At 37.2% G+C, this 14,856-nt stretch overlaps 1 protein-coding gene across 1 annotated transcript; it reads right to left on the bottom strand.

Annotated features, from left to right (window-relative positions):
* Positions 1-10,250: 10,250 nt before the first annotated feature.
* Positions 10,251-11,687, bottom strand: LOC108516929 (olfactory receptor 4F15-like). Its single transcript, XM_017854682.1, is given in 3 exon segments — positions 10,251-10,305; positions 10,307-11,015; positions 11,522-11,687. Coding segments are annotated over 3 exon segments (930 nt in total).
* Positions 11,688-14,856: the final 3,169 nt, after the last annotated feature.

The raw sequence follows: 14,856 nt of genomic DNA, 5'->3' as shown, positions 1-14,856 counted from the left end.
GAATGAACTCTGTCTCCAATCTTACCTAATTTCAATTTATTCTGTACTCTGATTTCAGATCTATCTATCTAAAGATGAAATATGATCATATTACTCTCATTTTAACTTTTAGTTTTATCAAAAAGAATATTTGAAATCAATGTATATCACACAAGACTCTTCATGAACTGGACACTATAGTTACTACGTTTTTTCATGTCTTCTGCCTCTGCATATGCTCTTGCCTGTGTTATTCCCGGTCACTAGAAAGTGGAACCATCACTGGCTTTAAGGCCTGATAGACTTCAGTTGCCCTCCCACTCTGCCAGCTACTTCAGAGCTATATAAACTTGGGCAAGGTACTAAATGATGCTGATAATGTTTCTTTGTCTAGAAAATGAGAAAAGTGGAATGCACTTCTCTTGATACTGTATTTGAGCTAGCATAGGCAAAACTATTTTTACAAGTATTACTTCCCTTTCCTTTTATCCTTCAAGACATGGATCAAATATCTCCTCTACCTGATGTATTCCTTGAAGACCACAAGCTGATCCTTTCTTTCTATGAACTATTGTTCTAACATGCATATTTTAACAATTAGAGTATATTATACTTTTTATATGCTGCTGCTTCATTTTCTACTATGATCTCTTTAAGAAAAGGAACTTCTGGTGAACTTTGTGTACTCCAATACTTACAATTTCTAAAACAGTGTATGCACTAATACATAGTCTTCAGTAACTTTCATAATAGAAAGTTCAAAAAGATATGTTACGCAAAATAACTGTCCTAGATGCCCCTGATGGGGATCTCTGCCAAGTGACTTTGGGGATTGAACTTACTAATACCTGCATAGTGGTAAGGAAACAGAAAGCAATCTGGAAGTCAGTGGCTCTCCTGTTTTATGATTGTCTGCTCAAAGTGATCTTGGCATCCCACATTTTCAACTAAATCTTAAATCTGATGAAATAAAACTAGAAGAAAAGGTTTTTAAAAATATTTTTGCCTTGAACTACATGTGTAGAGGTACTACAAAATATCTGGTGAGTTTCTCAAATTACAGTAGAGGACTAACGTAAAGCATTTTATAAAAATATTGCAGAACAGGAGAATATCACCAGACATTTGGAAAGGCTCAGTAATTCAAAAGAATACCATAGTGTTGATAACAAAAGCCCCTACAAAAGCTGTTCGTTACATTAATAAGGAAGAGAATTTTTAATATACTTGAATTTATAACCCAAGATTTTTTGATGGACATGATTAAATAAGCACAAAATTAAGGTAAATTAACATGAAAAATATATACAATACTCAATTAGGTTTCAAAAAATTATAAAACACTATGAATGTAAATATGTATGTGGAAATATTTAGATGTTACACAACAATGTGTTTGGGGAATTTTTAGATTTTATATTTTTTATAAATATTAACTCATTTTCTTTAGTTTTACAAATAATATTTATGGATTAAAGGTTTTTTTAAAATTTCCAACTTTTAAGTTCAGGGGTACATGTGCAGGATGTGCAGGTTTATCACATAGGTCAACATGTGCCATGGTGCTTTGCTGCACAGATCATCCTGTCACTCGTGTATTAAGCCCAGCATCCACTAGCTATTCTTCCTGATCATCTCCCTCCTCCCACCCATTGCCCTCTGACAGGCCCCAGTGTGTGTAGTTCCCCCCACGTGTGTCCGTGTGGTCTCCTGATTTTTTAATTTTTAAAGAAATTTTCAAGTTAGTGGAAATAAGAAAAATGATATGAGTAATTTCATAAATACACATAGAATGAAAGTGTAATTTCATTGTACTACTGTATAATGTTCTGGCTAACATCACAGATTCTGGGGCCAGCCTACCTGGTTTTGAATCTCCATCTCCCGGATTTATGAGCTATGTGTCCTTGGGTGAGTTGCTTCACTTCTCTGTCCCTCAATTTCTTCATCTGTAAAATAGGAATAATAGCAGTACTTACCTCATAGCGATATTAAATGAGTTAGTATCTGGCAAATATTTGAGCATGCCTGGCACATAGGTATTCAGTAAGTATTTTTTATAATAATTATGATTTTTAAAGACATGGTCATTCAGTTCTGTCCAAACACAGAGATAGTTTGGTCAGCCGGATTGTGCTCAGTTGAAATAGCCAAGACTTAGACATAACCTTTTATTTTCACAATTTTAGTTTTAGAAATAAATAGGAAAATGATGACTTTTTTTTTTTCAAAGATGGGGTCTCAGTTTCTTGCCCAGTCTGGAGTACAGTGGTACCAACACAGCTAGCTGCATCATCCACCTCCTAGGCTCAAGTGATCCTCCCGCCTCAGCCTTTGGAGTAGCTGGGACTACAGGCACTCGGCACCACATCTGCCATATATATATTAGCAGAGATGGGATCTCACTATCTTGCCTAGGTTGGTCTCAAACTCCTGGCTCAAGTGATGCTCCCATCTAGGCCTCTCAAAATAGTGAAATTACAGGTGTGAGCACTGCGTCCGGCAGAAAATGAGGCCTCTTTACATATCGATTTAATAAAGATAAAGGCTCTCTGAAGAGAAAGTTATCCCATGATACTGCTGAAATTATGAAAATGAGACCAGAAGGATACAAAACAACGTGAGTGACAGTCATTCAAATAAAGAACACCACTGCCATAAAACAAGCAAACAAACAAACAAAACTGTGCATAAAAAGAGTAAAAGTGATCTGGGAGCACAAAGAATAATAAGGAGCGGGAGCAATGTGCCCAGTTGCTGGGGAGTTAAAGAGCAGGTTTCCTAAATACCTGCTCAGGCTCAGTGTTCACTCAGCAGCAGCTTCAGGATATTGAGACACACAGAAAGGTTAACACCAGTTTTGAATCATCACCTTTCCCTAAGACAAAAAATTATAAATAGTTTTGACCGTGAGGAAATCAGTTAGCAGGGCTTGGTAGTAAGACTGGATGTCCATAATTGCTTCTAATGGAAACCAAGTCTTCTGTGTACATTATTTTTCCCAAGGGTACATTATCACATTTTTGTAGAAAAGAATTATAGAGAAGTTGAGTAGTGTGATGATAAGTGATTTTGTGCGCTGTTAATTTACATTGTAGAGAAATAATGAATGGATATTTGAACAAATCATGGGAGTTCCAAAAAGTAGTGCAAAATCAGATTGGGAAAATTTCACTTGGTATTTTTTCACAGCTTTATGCAAGTTTAATGTATATATTGTAAATTTCACCCATTTTAATGTACAGTTAATTCAATGATTTTTAGCAAATATATGGAGTTGTTTAACATTGCAATTCAATTTTAGAACATTTCTATCACCCTAAAGTGATCCTTTGTGCCTGTTTATAATCTTCACTCCCAATCCCAGACTCAGACAATAAGCAATTGATCTCTTGTCTCTATATATTTGCCTTTTCAGGATACATCAGATAAAGGGAATTATACAGTATGTAGTCTTTTGTGACTGGGCTTGTTTCACCCACCATTTTTGCCATTCTTCTATGTGGTAACATGTATCATCTGTTTATTACTTTTAATTGCTGCAGAGTATCCCCTTATATGTCACATTTCATTTATCCATTTACCTGGTGATGGACATTTGGATTATTAACAGTTTGGGCTGATTATGAATAATTCTGCTGTGACCATTCCTGTTCAAGATTTTGTGTAAATAAATGTTTTAATTTTTCTTAGGTATACCTAGTAATAGAATTGCTGGATCATACGGTAAATTTATGTTTAGCGTTTTAAGAAACTGCTAACCTGTTTTCCAAATGGCTGTACCATTTCACATTCCAGCCAGCATTGTGTGAGATTTCCAATTTCTTGAACCCCATCAACACTTGTTATTGCTTATCTTTTGATTATAAGCATTCTGGCTGTTGTGAAGTGATAATCTCATTTTGATTGTGATTTGCAGTTCTCTAATAACATGACGCAAACATTTTTTTTTTCTTGTGCTTACTGGCCATTCTCATATCTCCTTTGGAGGAATGTATATTAAAATCTTCTCATTTAAAAATTAGATTGTTGTCTTCTGAGTTGTCACGGTTCTTTATACGTTCTCAATATATAAAATTTGAAATATAAAGTTTTTTTTTCCAATACAAAGTTTGAAACTATTTTCTCTAACTCGAACTTTTCCTCTCACTTTACTCATGTGATAGAAACTTTTGAATCACAAATGTTTCTACTTTTGATGTAGTCCATGTTGTAAAATTTTTAATGCTTTATTCTTTCGGTGTCTTATCTAAGCATTCTCTGCCGAACTCATGGCCAAAAGTTTTCATGCTATGTTTTCTATTGAAAATTTTCGATTTTAGGCCAGTAGCTATTAAATCCATTTTGTGACAATTTTTGTGGGTAGTGTGTGGTAAGGATCTAAATTCATATTTGTGTTCATCCTACTTGGAATTCAAGCTTCTTGAATTTTATATTTATAGATTATTTTTATCCAATTTTGAACACTTTCGCACGTTATTTTGAACATAAAAACTTTTCAAAGTGTTTGAACATTATTTCTCTTTTTTTGTTATACTTTAAGTTCTGGGATACATGTGCAGAATGTACAGGTTTGTTACATAAGTATACATGTGCTATGGTTGTTTGCTGTACCTATCGACCCATCATCTACATTGGGTGTTTCTCCTAATGCTATCCCTCCCCCCCATGACAGGCTGTGGTGTGTGATGTTCTGGGCTGCCAGGCTGCCTCAGACATCGGCAGTGGCTTGCAGGCAGACCACACCCTTCCTGAACCTGTCCTGCAGAGGGAAACATGCCCTGTTACCCCGATGGCCCACAAAACATGGCATCTCAACCATCTCAGTGTTCTGATAGTGGGGGCTCCTTCCCAGCTTGGGTACCACCAAACCTGCCAGTCTTGCCTGGCTGGCAGCAGTGGGGGTAGGGGAGCTGCATGTTCTGCCTTCCAGATCTTTCCTGGTGGTACACAGAGCTGTGCTCTGCCCACCCACAGAGTTCAGGCAGGGATGAGGCTGCTGTGCTGGAAGCAAGAGCGGAGACTTTTCTGGCCAGAAGTGACTGTGGCCTCTATCAGTGTTATGGCAGCTGGTGCTGGGTTGCTCAGAAATATAAGGCCTGCAGTGATTCCCCATAGTCTTGAATGATAATCTCTGCAAAAACTCCAAGTGGTTCTTTGTATCAGTCTAGAAGCTTGGGGATTCCGCGGGGGTTCGCCTGTTCCCAGGATGGCAAGGGTCCGTGTGGGAAGTGTGGATGCCCCAGGGACTCTTATGCTCACCCTTTCCCTGTATTACAGAGCTTCCCCTGGCTCAGCCTTGATCTTGGGTGGGTGGTTGCCCAGCTTTCCATTTTTTCTGTTCTTTATGTGTCTTTTTGCTCCCTTGATGGATCCTGATGTGACTTCTCAGACAATTCACTTGAAGAGTCAGTATTTACTTACCACTTTGTTTTCTCTCCTACTATTTATAAAATTACTTCTTTTTAGCTTGACATCTTAGACTCCACTCCTTTTTCTCCATAGCTTAATATTCAGCCAATTACTGGCCAGAGGTTATGCTCAAACACCTTGAGTCAGTAGGGCTTCCACTCTTTGTCAGTGGATCTGACACTGGAAAATGCATTCAAAGTTCAGGCAGTTTACAAATGTTCTCTGCCTTTTACTTTTTGCAGAATTCCCACTTTTATTCTTTCGTTTACACAAGGCCTCATGTTCAACCAGGGATGCATAAATTGCTAGTGATTTTTCTTGTCTCTCATAACTGAACAGGCTTACCCAAACACACATTTTTAGATCGCTAGGTGTGGTAAACAGAATAATAGCCTTCAACGATGTCCATGTTTTTATGTCTAAAACTTGCTAACATGTTATGTTACCTGGTAAAGAAGGACTTAGCCAATGTAACTAATTTATGGACATTAAAGTTGAGAGCTTATCCTGAGTTCTCAGGGTGAACCCAGTGTAATCACAAGGGTCCTTACAACAAAGAAGCAGGAAGATCAAAGTAAGCAAAGGAAACGTTGCTGGAGAAGCAGAGGTCAGGGTAGTGTCGGGCCAAGAGACAAGGAATATGGGAGCCTCTACTAGTGGGAAAGGCAAGAAAATTGATTCTCTCTTAGAGCCTCCAGAAGGACCACAGCCTTACTGACCCATTTAGGACTTCTGACTTCCAAACGGTAAGATGATAAATTTGTTTTGGCTTATGCCACTAAATTTGTGGCAATTTGTTTCAGCAGCAATAGGAAACTAATATCCTAGGTATGTGCTAGAGTTTAATCAATGTTTACTCCCTGAATCTTCCTGTTAAATTTCTGGCTAGTTTGTTAGTCATTTTTTTTTTTTTTTTTTTTTGCCCTCACCAGGATCAAAGTCTCAGGATAGCTATGATGTTAGCTTTCTATATTTGTTTACCACAGAAATTATGACCGTTTCTGATAACACTCAGATAGATGTTTTTTGTTTTTTGGTTTTTTTTTTTTTCCCCATGCCCCAAGTCAAGTCAGCTACCTCTGGCAGTGACAGTGAAGCTTTAGTTGTCAAGACCTGTCCTGATCTGGTAGAATTACCATGCTGATAGAGCTGGAGGCAGTGGGAGAAGCCCTGGATTAAAATGCCACAGACTACTACTGTTTTCATCTGAGGTGCAGCAGTTTTTCTTGAATATAAACTTAATTTGTTGTATGCATTTAGTTAATATTTAGAGTCCCAAACTGGCTGTTTTACACAATTGCCCAGTTTTTATTATTGCTTTTAAGGGAGATTTGTGGAGTTCCTTCCTCACTATTCTGGCTTACTCAGGATTTTAATACCAAAAATTGTTCCATATTTAATTAATGTAGACAAAGTATTTTTTTCAAAATCAGAGTCTGTTCATTGGATAAAATACAAAGGTGGTATTTTTCAGCCACCACAAACTGGTGAATAAATAGAGTGAACAATGTAGGCTTTCAGCATATGCTTGTATTTAGTACCATCTGTGAAGCTGCTGCTTACTGACTCTTTATTGTAAAGAAACCACTTGATTTCTCTTTAAGAGAAAGATAAATTAAGAAATTAATTTTTTATTATTATACTTTAAGTTCTAGAGTACATGTGCATAACGTGCAGGTTTGTTACATATGTATACTTGTGCCATGTTGGTGTGCTGCACCTATCAACTCGTCAGCACCCATCAACTCATCATTTACATCAAGTATAACTCCCAATGCAATCCCTCTCCCCTCCCCCCAATATAAACCATCTTATTAAATATTAGCATAATTGTTAGTTTCCAGCTTTAAGTTCTGGGCTTTAAATGGGAAATAGTTTGGCCAATTATCTATAATATGAATACAAGAAAAAAGGCTGAAATAAAATTCAGTGCATAATGTATGCATTATACAGGAAGGAAAAATTCACCCAAGCAAACAGTGTAGGGAAAACTGTGTAAAGACTCAATGTCGTTTCTTTGCAAAACCAAATCTATAAATATATAGTGTGCCTAGCACATCTAATCATGGGTGGAAATAGAATATTGGACAAATCTTATTCATTCATCCAACAAATATTTATTGAGCACTACTGTCTATCAGGTACTAAGCCTTTCTGCAAGTAGAAACAGCCCTTTTACCTCTGACTGATGAGATCAGTATTCTCCTGCCTGAAGAACATATAGTGGACTGTCATGAGACAATTTCCTTGCAAAGGATTGTTGATTTTCCTAAGGACCTACATTCATTGTCTCTCATGACTTCTAGACCAGATTAAAGTACGAAAGTATCACAAAGGGTGAAAGTATGGAGTGTGATCCATAAGGAGTTACATTTTTTTTATTTCTTATGCTAATTAGTATCAACAAAAGCCTGGGGACATGAGTGAGAATGAATTATAAGGATGTGGGATTAGAGTGGAAAGAATAAAAAGTTATATCAAGCCAAAAATGCTACATTGATTCACTAACCAGAGATTCTAGATTCAATGTGTTAGTTCAAAGGGCTGGCATCACTTGTAATGGTCTGCTTGGTTAATTTACTGAAACTGGTACCCAAAAGTGGACTAAACAAATTAAGTTGAAGCTTTAGAATTTTCTTTTTTATACTGTTGAGAAAAGTATTCAAACACTTATAAAGACAGGAATGCTAGAATTGATTTATCCTGTAAGACATTTATCATTTACCATGTGAGACCTGTTCAGCCATGCTAGAAGGTCCAGGGAACACTCTCTTCACCAAGACTTTGAGGAATAGATTCTTAAGGAAAGCTCTGGTATTGTTGAATAGCTTATTTCCTTAGGCCCAGGGTACTCACTTTATTGTAAAGGAAGTGCACAAAAACACACAAAGTTAGGAAACTCACTGTCACTGATCCTATCATATATTGTAACAACTGAGAGTTGTCAATCTGATAGGACATTGGGATAGCCTTTTAAAGTTGCAACTGAGGCACCAGTTTAAACCGCAAAATTGAGCTCTGTGCTTCAAGATATATGCTTTGAACCAATGGACCTATGTCCCCTGTGGATAAAATATGCAGTTCTCTAAACCAAAGGATACAGAAAACAGTAGTATTTATTACCATAAGTCTCGATGACCTTGGGTAGTCTCTGTTTTCTATTCCTGAAACCTTAGAATTTATTAGAGTGGAAAGAATGCTTTTGGAGACATACTAGGGATTCCAATAAATCTAAAATTTGTAGTTGCTTTTCTGTCATTTGGGATTCCTCATGTTGGTGAACCACTAGGCAGAGGAATGTGTTACCTCGTCTTTATCCCATATTAGATAAAGACAGGATGATGGTATGAAGAGTTTGCCTAAAACTAGGGGTCAACCTAGGCACCACCAGGTGGTGGTTCCATGATTGATCAAAAGGGTAAAAGAATAATCGTAGCAACAACAGACTGGCAAGAATATTCTTACCAGGCACTCAAACTGCTCATAAATGAACTGGGTCACTTCACTTGGCAAGCAACCTAGATCAGTAGAAGTGCTGTCTAAGGATGAGGGGAATTGAGAATGAGTAACAGAGGAAGAGATGGTGATGATCAATTAGGGATTAAAATGCTATTGTAGCCTATCCTACTACCTCCTTTTTATAATGTGTGTGTGTGTGTGTGTGTCTGTGTGTGTGTGTGAGAGAGAGAGAAAGACAGATTTTGAACAGACAGCACTTTAAAGAATCTGTGATAGGATGAAGTTAAATTAAACGGGGCCTAAGTATCTTTAAAAAATGAATAGAGCCATCGCTCATGCCTGTAATGCCAGCACTTTGGTAGGCTGAGGTGGGAGGATCACTTGAGGCCATGTGTTTGAGACCAGCCAGTCTGGTGAACATAGAGATACCCTGTCTATAAAAAATAAAAATAAAATAGCTAGGCATGGTGGTGCATGCCTGTAGTCCCAGTTACACAGGAGGATGAGGCAAGAGGATTATTTAAGCCCGGGAGCTTGAAGTCGCAGTGAGCTATGATTGCATCATTGCACTTCAGCCTGGGTGACAGAAAAAGACCCTGTCCAAAAAAAAAAAAAGAGAGAGAGAGATCAATATACTTTGATACTTGTGGTTTCCAAACAAGGAGATGGTTTCATAAAAGTCTACCTGCTGGCTTGTCTCTGGCTTCCTAACATGCACAGTATTATGTGAGGGACATTCTGGACATGCCAAGAATGCACCCTCTAAAAATGAAGAAAACAATTCACCTTGTTCTGTTGCAATGAGATAATTATAAGTCACGGGATCAACAGAGTCACTTGCTGGGGTGTCAGTAGGCTTGAATCTCAATTATGTTTATCAACATAAACATTTTTCACTTCTCAGTATCACTTCCCTACTTCCTCACAGAGCTTCCTAAAATCAGCTTCCAAATAAAGCACTTGCAAACAAAGTTTCTTTTTGGGTCTTCATCTGACAATTCAACTAAATGACTAAGTGGAGCTACTAGTCCTACATCTATAACCATTCTATGTGATGATTGCTGACATTTACCAAAACAAGTTTGCAGTTTGAGAACTTCATAGGAAACAGGAGAGATGATGTCATTATGTCATTTCCTCTACTCAAAATAATTGCAATTTAAATTGTACAATATTATTTATGAATAATTTTGCTATCTAGTAAAATATGCCACATCACAGTAGGTTCACATTTTTTTTACGGTAATAAAAGCACTTAAGTAAATGCTCTGCAAAAGTACTAGAAATCTGCTTAGTGAGGTGGATGTCATTTCCAGGTTGGTCTGGACATCATGTTATATGGCAAATGCGTCCAACAGGCAGGTGAATGTATAGTGTTAGCAGCCCAAAGACAGATCTAGTCAGCAAAATCTGACATAATAGTTCCATTTGGACAGTCTTTGCATGGCTATCTTCATCTTTGTTCCTTAATGTATGGATGACAGGATTCAAGGCAGGGGTGATAGCAAAGTCAGCAATGAACAGGTATTTGTCAATTAAAGATGTGAGGAAAGGCCACACATAGAGAAACGTGCATGGAATGAAGAAGAGAACAACCATGGTGATGCGAGTTGACAACGTGACAAATGCCTTGGATAAGAACGCTCTGGAAGAACTCTTCCAGAAAGTGATGAAGATATAAGAAAGGCTTAGCAGGAAGAAGGTGCCCATACTCATGAAGCCACTGTTGGCAGCAACGAGAAACTCAAACATGGCTCCATCTGTGCATGTGAGTTTTATGATCCTGAGAAAGTCACAATAAGAGCTGTCTACTTTATTAGGGCCACAAAAAGGCAAGTTTATAACAAAAGCAAATTGAGACATGGCATGGATAAGCCCAGTAACCCAACCAGTGACTACGAATAAAACACACCTCTTAGGGCTCATGATGTTCAAGTAATGAAGGGGCTTACAGATTGCTGTGTGCCTGTCAAATGCCATGGCTGTGAGTAACACCATCTCTGCCCCTACCATGATGTAGATGCAGCATATCTGTGTCATACAACCTTGGAAAGAAATTACTTTGTATTCATTTGAAAGGTCTGAGATCATCTTGGGGATTGTGGTGGTGGAAAGGCCCACGTCAATGAGGGAGAGATTGGAAAGCAGGAAGTACATAGGAGAATGTAAGTGAGAATCGGCGATTACTAAAACACAATGAAGAGATTTCCCAGGATGATTCCTAAATAGAGCAAGGAGAATATCAATATGAGAGAAATGTTGGTTTCCCACGAACTGGAGAGTCCCAGTAGCACAAACTCAGAAGCCAAGGAGTCATTTTGTCCATCCATTGACTTGGGCAAAAAAGCTGATTTTCAAACCACCTGAGGATAGAAAATAAGGAAAAGTCAGAGGCAGTGGTACTCAAGTGTACTGCCTATTTATCCTGCTATTTTTTCTATGGGTTACATATATTAGAGTCAAAATCATTGAATCTTATACAAAACATAAAATAGAACTATAGTAATCAGCAGAGTGATTACATAAAAGAGAAAGAAAATTATGAATATGTTGATGGAATCAAATGGGGTACTGTTTTCTTATTCCATTATGAGACTTTTGTTCNTTGTGGTGGTGGAAAGGCCCACGTCAATGAGGGAGAGATTGGAAAGCAGGAAGTACATAGGAGAATGTAAGTGAGAATCGGCGATTACTAAAAACACAATGAAGAGATTTCCCAGGATGATTCCTAAATAGAGCAAGGAGAATATCAATATGAGAGAAATGTTGGTTTCCCACGAACTGGAGAGTCCCAGTAGCACAAACTCAGAAGCCAAGGAGTCATTTTGTCCATCCATTGACTTGGGCAAAAAAGCTGATTTTCAAACCACCTGAGGATAGAAAATAAGGAAAAGTCAGAGGCAGTGGTACTCAAGTGTACTGCCTATTTATCCTGCTATTTTTTCTATGGGTTACATATATTAGAGTCAAAAATCATTGAATCTTATACAAAAACATAAAATAGAACTATAGTAATCAGCAGAGTGATTACATAAAAGAGAAAGAAAATTATGAATATGTTGATGGAATCAAATGGGGTACTGTTTTTCTTATTCCATTATGAGACTTTTTGTTCCTAGATGTTGTCCCGTCCTAATAATCTCAGGTGATCAAAATTTTTCACACATTAATACTTCTGCACTAAATGTGGAAATTTTTCTCAGTTGTTATGTCTTACTAAACTGTTCAAATTAGGATTTTCAGGCCAAAACTGTATAATGCATTTTGTATTTTGTTTTTATTTGAAGAATTTACTATGGAGGTTAGGTATACATATTGAGATTATAATGTTTAACTCATGATTCATTATCCTAATATACATGGATATTTATATTCAATTCATCATTGAGTAGAAAGAATATTTATTAGGAAGTAAAATAGTATAACTAAATAATGATAATACTAATAGTTAACATTTATTAAGTAATTTTTTCCATGCCAGGCACTGCATTCAGTATGTCATTGCATTAAACTTCACAAAATTTCTTATATGTTTTTATTAGACCCATTTTGTAGAAGAAGATGAAGAAACTTAGTCTGGTGAGATCAAGTATCAGAGCTGGGACTTGTATCCAGAATTACAGGACACAGTAATTCATGCTCCTAACTATGATGCTCTGCTCTTCAAGTCCAGCCTCTTCAAATATCCCATATATCTTCCATGAACATCCATCAGTTACACTTCCTTCAACTTTTAATTTCCTTGAACTCCTGACATAGTGGACTTCTTCTATTTTTTTTTTTAAAGATCAAACTCTGGAATCCCCTGTTTTCTTCTAATTGCTCTGTTCTTTTGCCAACCTTTCATTGGCAAGATTATCTTCACTTTTCCTTCACTCAGTAAGCTAACCATTTGGTGTTCACAGGTTTCCTTGTCAGAGAAAATAATTCTGATTTTCAACATGCCATATGATAATCACTTTTTAATCTTATTTTGCTTGATCTCTCTGCAGAATTTGATACTTTTTATCAAGACCTTGATTCTGCAATTCCCTTTAGCCTTGGCTTCTTGCCTTCTATAATGCCATCCCCCTTCCTACTTCTTTTCATCAGAAATGCCATTTGTTTAGGCAATGAGCTGAAATCTCTCAATTTTAGAGAAAGTAGCACTATTCCAGATAGAGAACATAATGCATTATTTTTCTAAACCAGTTGCTATAATCCCATTATTCCTGGATATAGATTTGTCTAAGGTGGAGCATGTGACCCAGAACTGTTTAATGAGATATAAACCTGTACCAGTATCTTTTTTGAAGGGATTTTCTTCTCAAGTAAAAGGACAGACCTTCATCAGGAAAGGGTTTTCTTGTTTTGTTTTGTTTCTGTTCCATGATTCCTGTATTTAATGTTAATGTTATGCCTTAGGTGAAGCAACTATGAAACCCTAACGTATGTAAAATTAGAAAAAAGGTCAGTGAAAAGTTAGGAAGTGTATTAGTCAGGGTTCTCTAGAGGGACAGAACTAATAAGAAATACACACACACACACACACACACACACACACACACACACATATACATATGTCCTATTACATATTTGCATTACATAGGGGAGTTTATTAAGTATTAACTCACATAATCACAAGGTCCCACAATAGGCTGTCTGCAAGTTGAGGAGGAAGGAGAACCAGTCCGAGTCCCAAAACTGAGGAACTTGGAGTCTGATGTTTGAGGACAGGAAGCATCCAGCATGGGAGAAAGATATAGGCTGGGAGGCTAGGCTGGTCTGGTATTTTCATATTTTTCTGCCTGCTTTATATTCTAGCCATGCTGGCAGCTGATTAGATTGTGTCCACCCAGATTAAGGGTGTGTCTTCCCTTAGCAGCCCACTTACTCAAATGTTAATCTCCTTTGGCAACACCCTCACAGGCACACCCAGAAAGAATACTTTGCCTCCCTCCATCCATTCAAGTTGACACTCAATATTAACCATCACAGGAAGGAACTAGGACCCAACAGACATACTGGCCACTTAATCAAAGCCAGCAATTGTCTCCCTTCAGATTTCTTGTAATTTGAGAAAAATAACCTCTAGCTTGTTTGATCCACTACAAATGAGGTTTTCTGTTAATTGCAGGTGATGACAATCTGAATATTTCTATGATAGCACTCCCCTAATTGTTCTATATTCCTGATTTATTTTCTGTGTCTTTCACTGACACAATGATTGTTTCTTCTCTATTCACCTTTAATATTTGGTGTAACTCAGGGTTCTCACCTAAGAATGTTTTTAGTTCAACAGAGTTCTCACCTAAGTATGTTTTTAATTCAATGGGAGTTTACTCATCTAAGTCAGTATCTACATATGAACTTCCAAGTCTGTAATTTTATCCCTAAAGTTATATATCCAAGAACCCCAGAGTATCCAATACTGTAACTGGTATATTCAAATGAGGGTTATGCTTCCACCTTCAAGTTAACTGGTCAAACTGAACTGATGATCTTATCTACTACGTAATTTACTTCAATCTATTCCAATGCCTTAAAAAATATAATTACCGTTCTCCCAGATGCCCAGTGTAGACACCTGTGTGGAACTTCTGGCTTTCACTTTCCATCTCTGTTTGCACAATTTTTACTCTTAAACATTTCCTAATTCAGTTCCTTCCTCTACATTTCCATTGTCATATTTTTTGCCTTCCATTTTCCATATTTTCTCATCTTGATGGTTAAAAATGATACTGAATGATATCTCTGCCTCCATTCTTCCCTGAGTCAAGACAATTCTATACTCTGCTTCCAGAGCTGTCTAGAGATCAGATACAATCATGTGACTTTCTTACTAAAATCCTTAGGAGGGTCTTCCAGAGAAAATTCTTGAAGCTCCACATCATATATCACATAAGACTCTGAGTGAAAACAACATCATTTGATTTCAGACAGCACATTCATAAAAATTCAGAAAATGAATATGTTGTATAGGTACTAGATATATTTCTAAATGGAGTCCTGATAAAATCATAGCAA

The sequence above is a fragment of the Rhinopithecus bieti genome, unplaced genomic scaffold (genome assembly GCF_001698545.2).
Source record: "Rhinopithecus bieti isolate Rb0 unplaced genomic scaffold, ASM169854v2 scaffold_38779, whole genome shotgun sequence".
In the NCBI taxonomy this organism is placed as follows: domain Eukaryota; kingdom Metazoa; phylum Chordata; class Mammalia; order Primates; family Cercopithecidae; genus Rhinopithecus; species Rhinopithecus bieti.
This window is presented reverse-complemented; position numbering and strand designations above follow the sequence as displayed.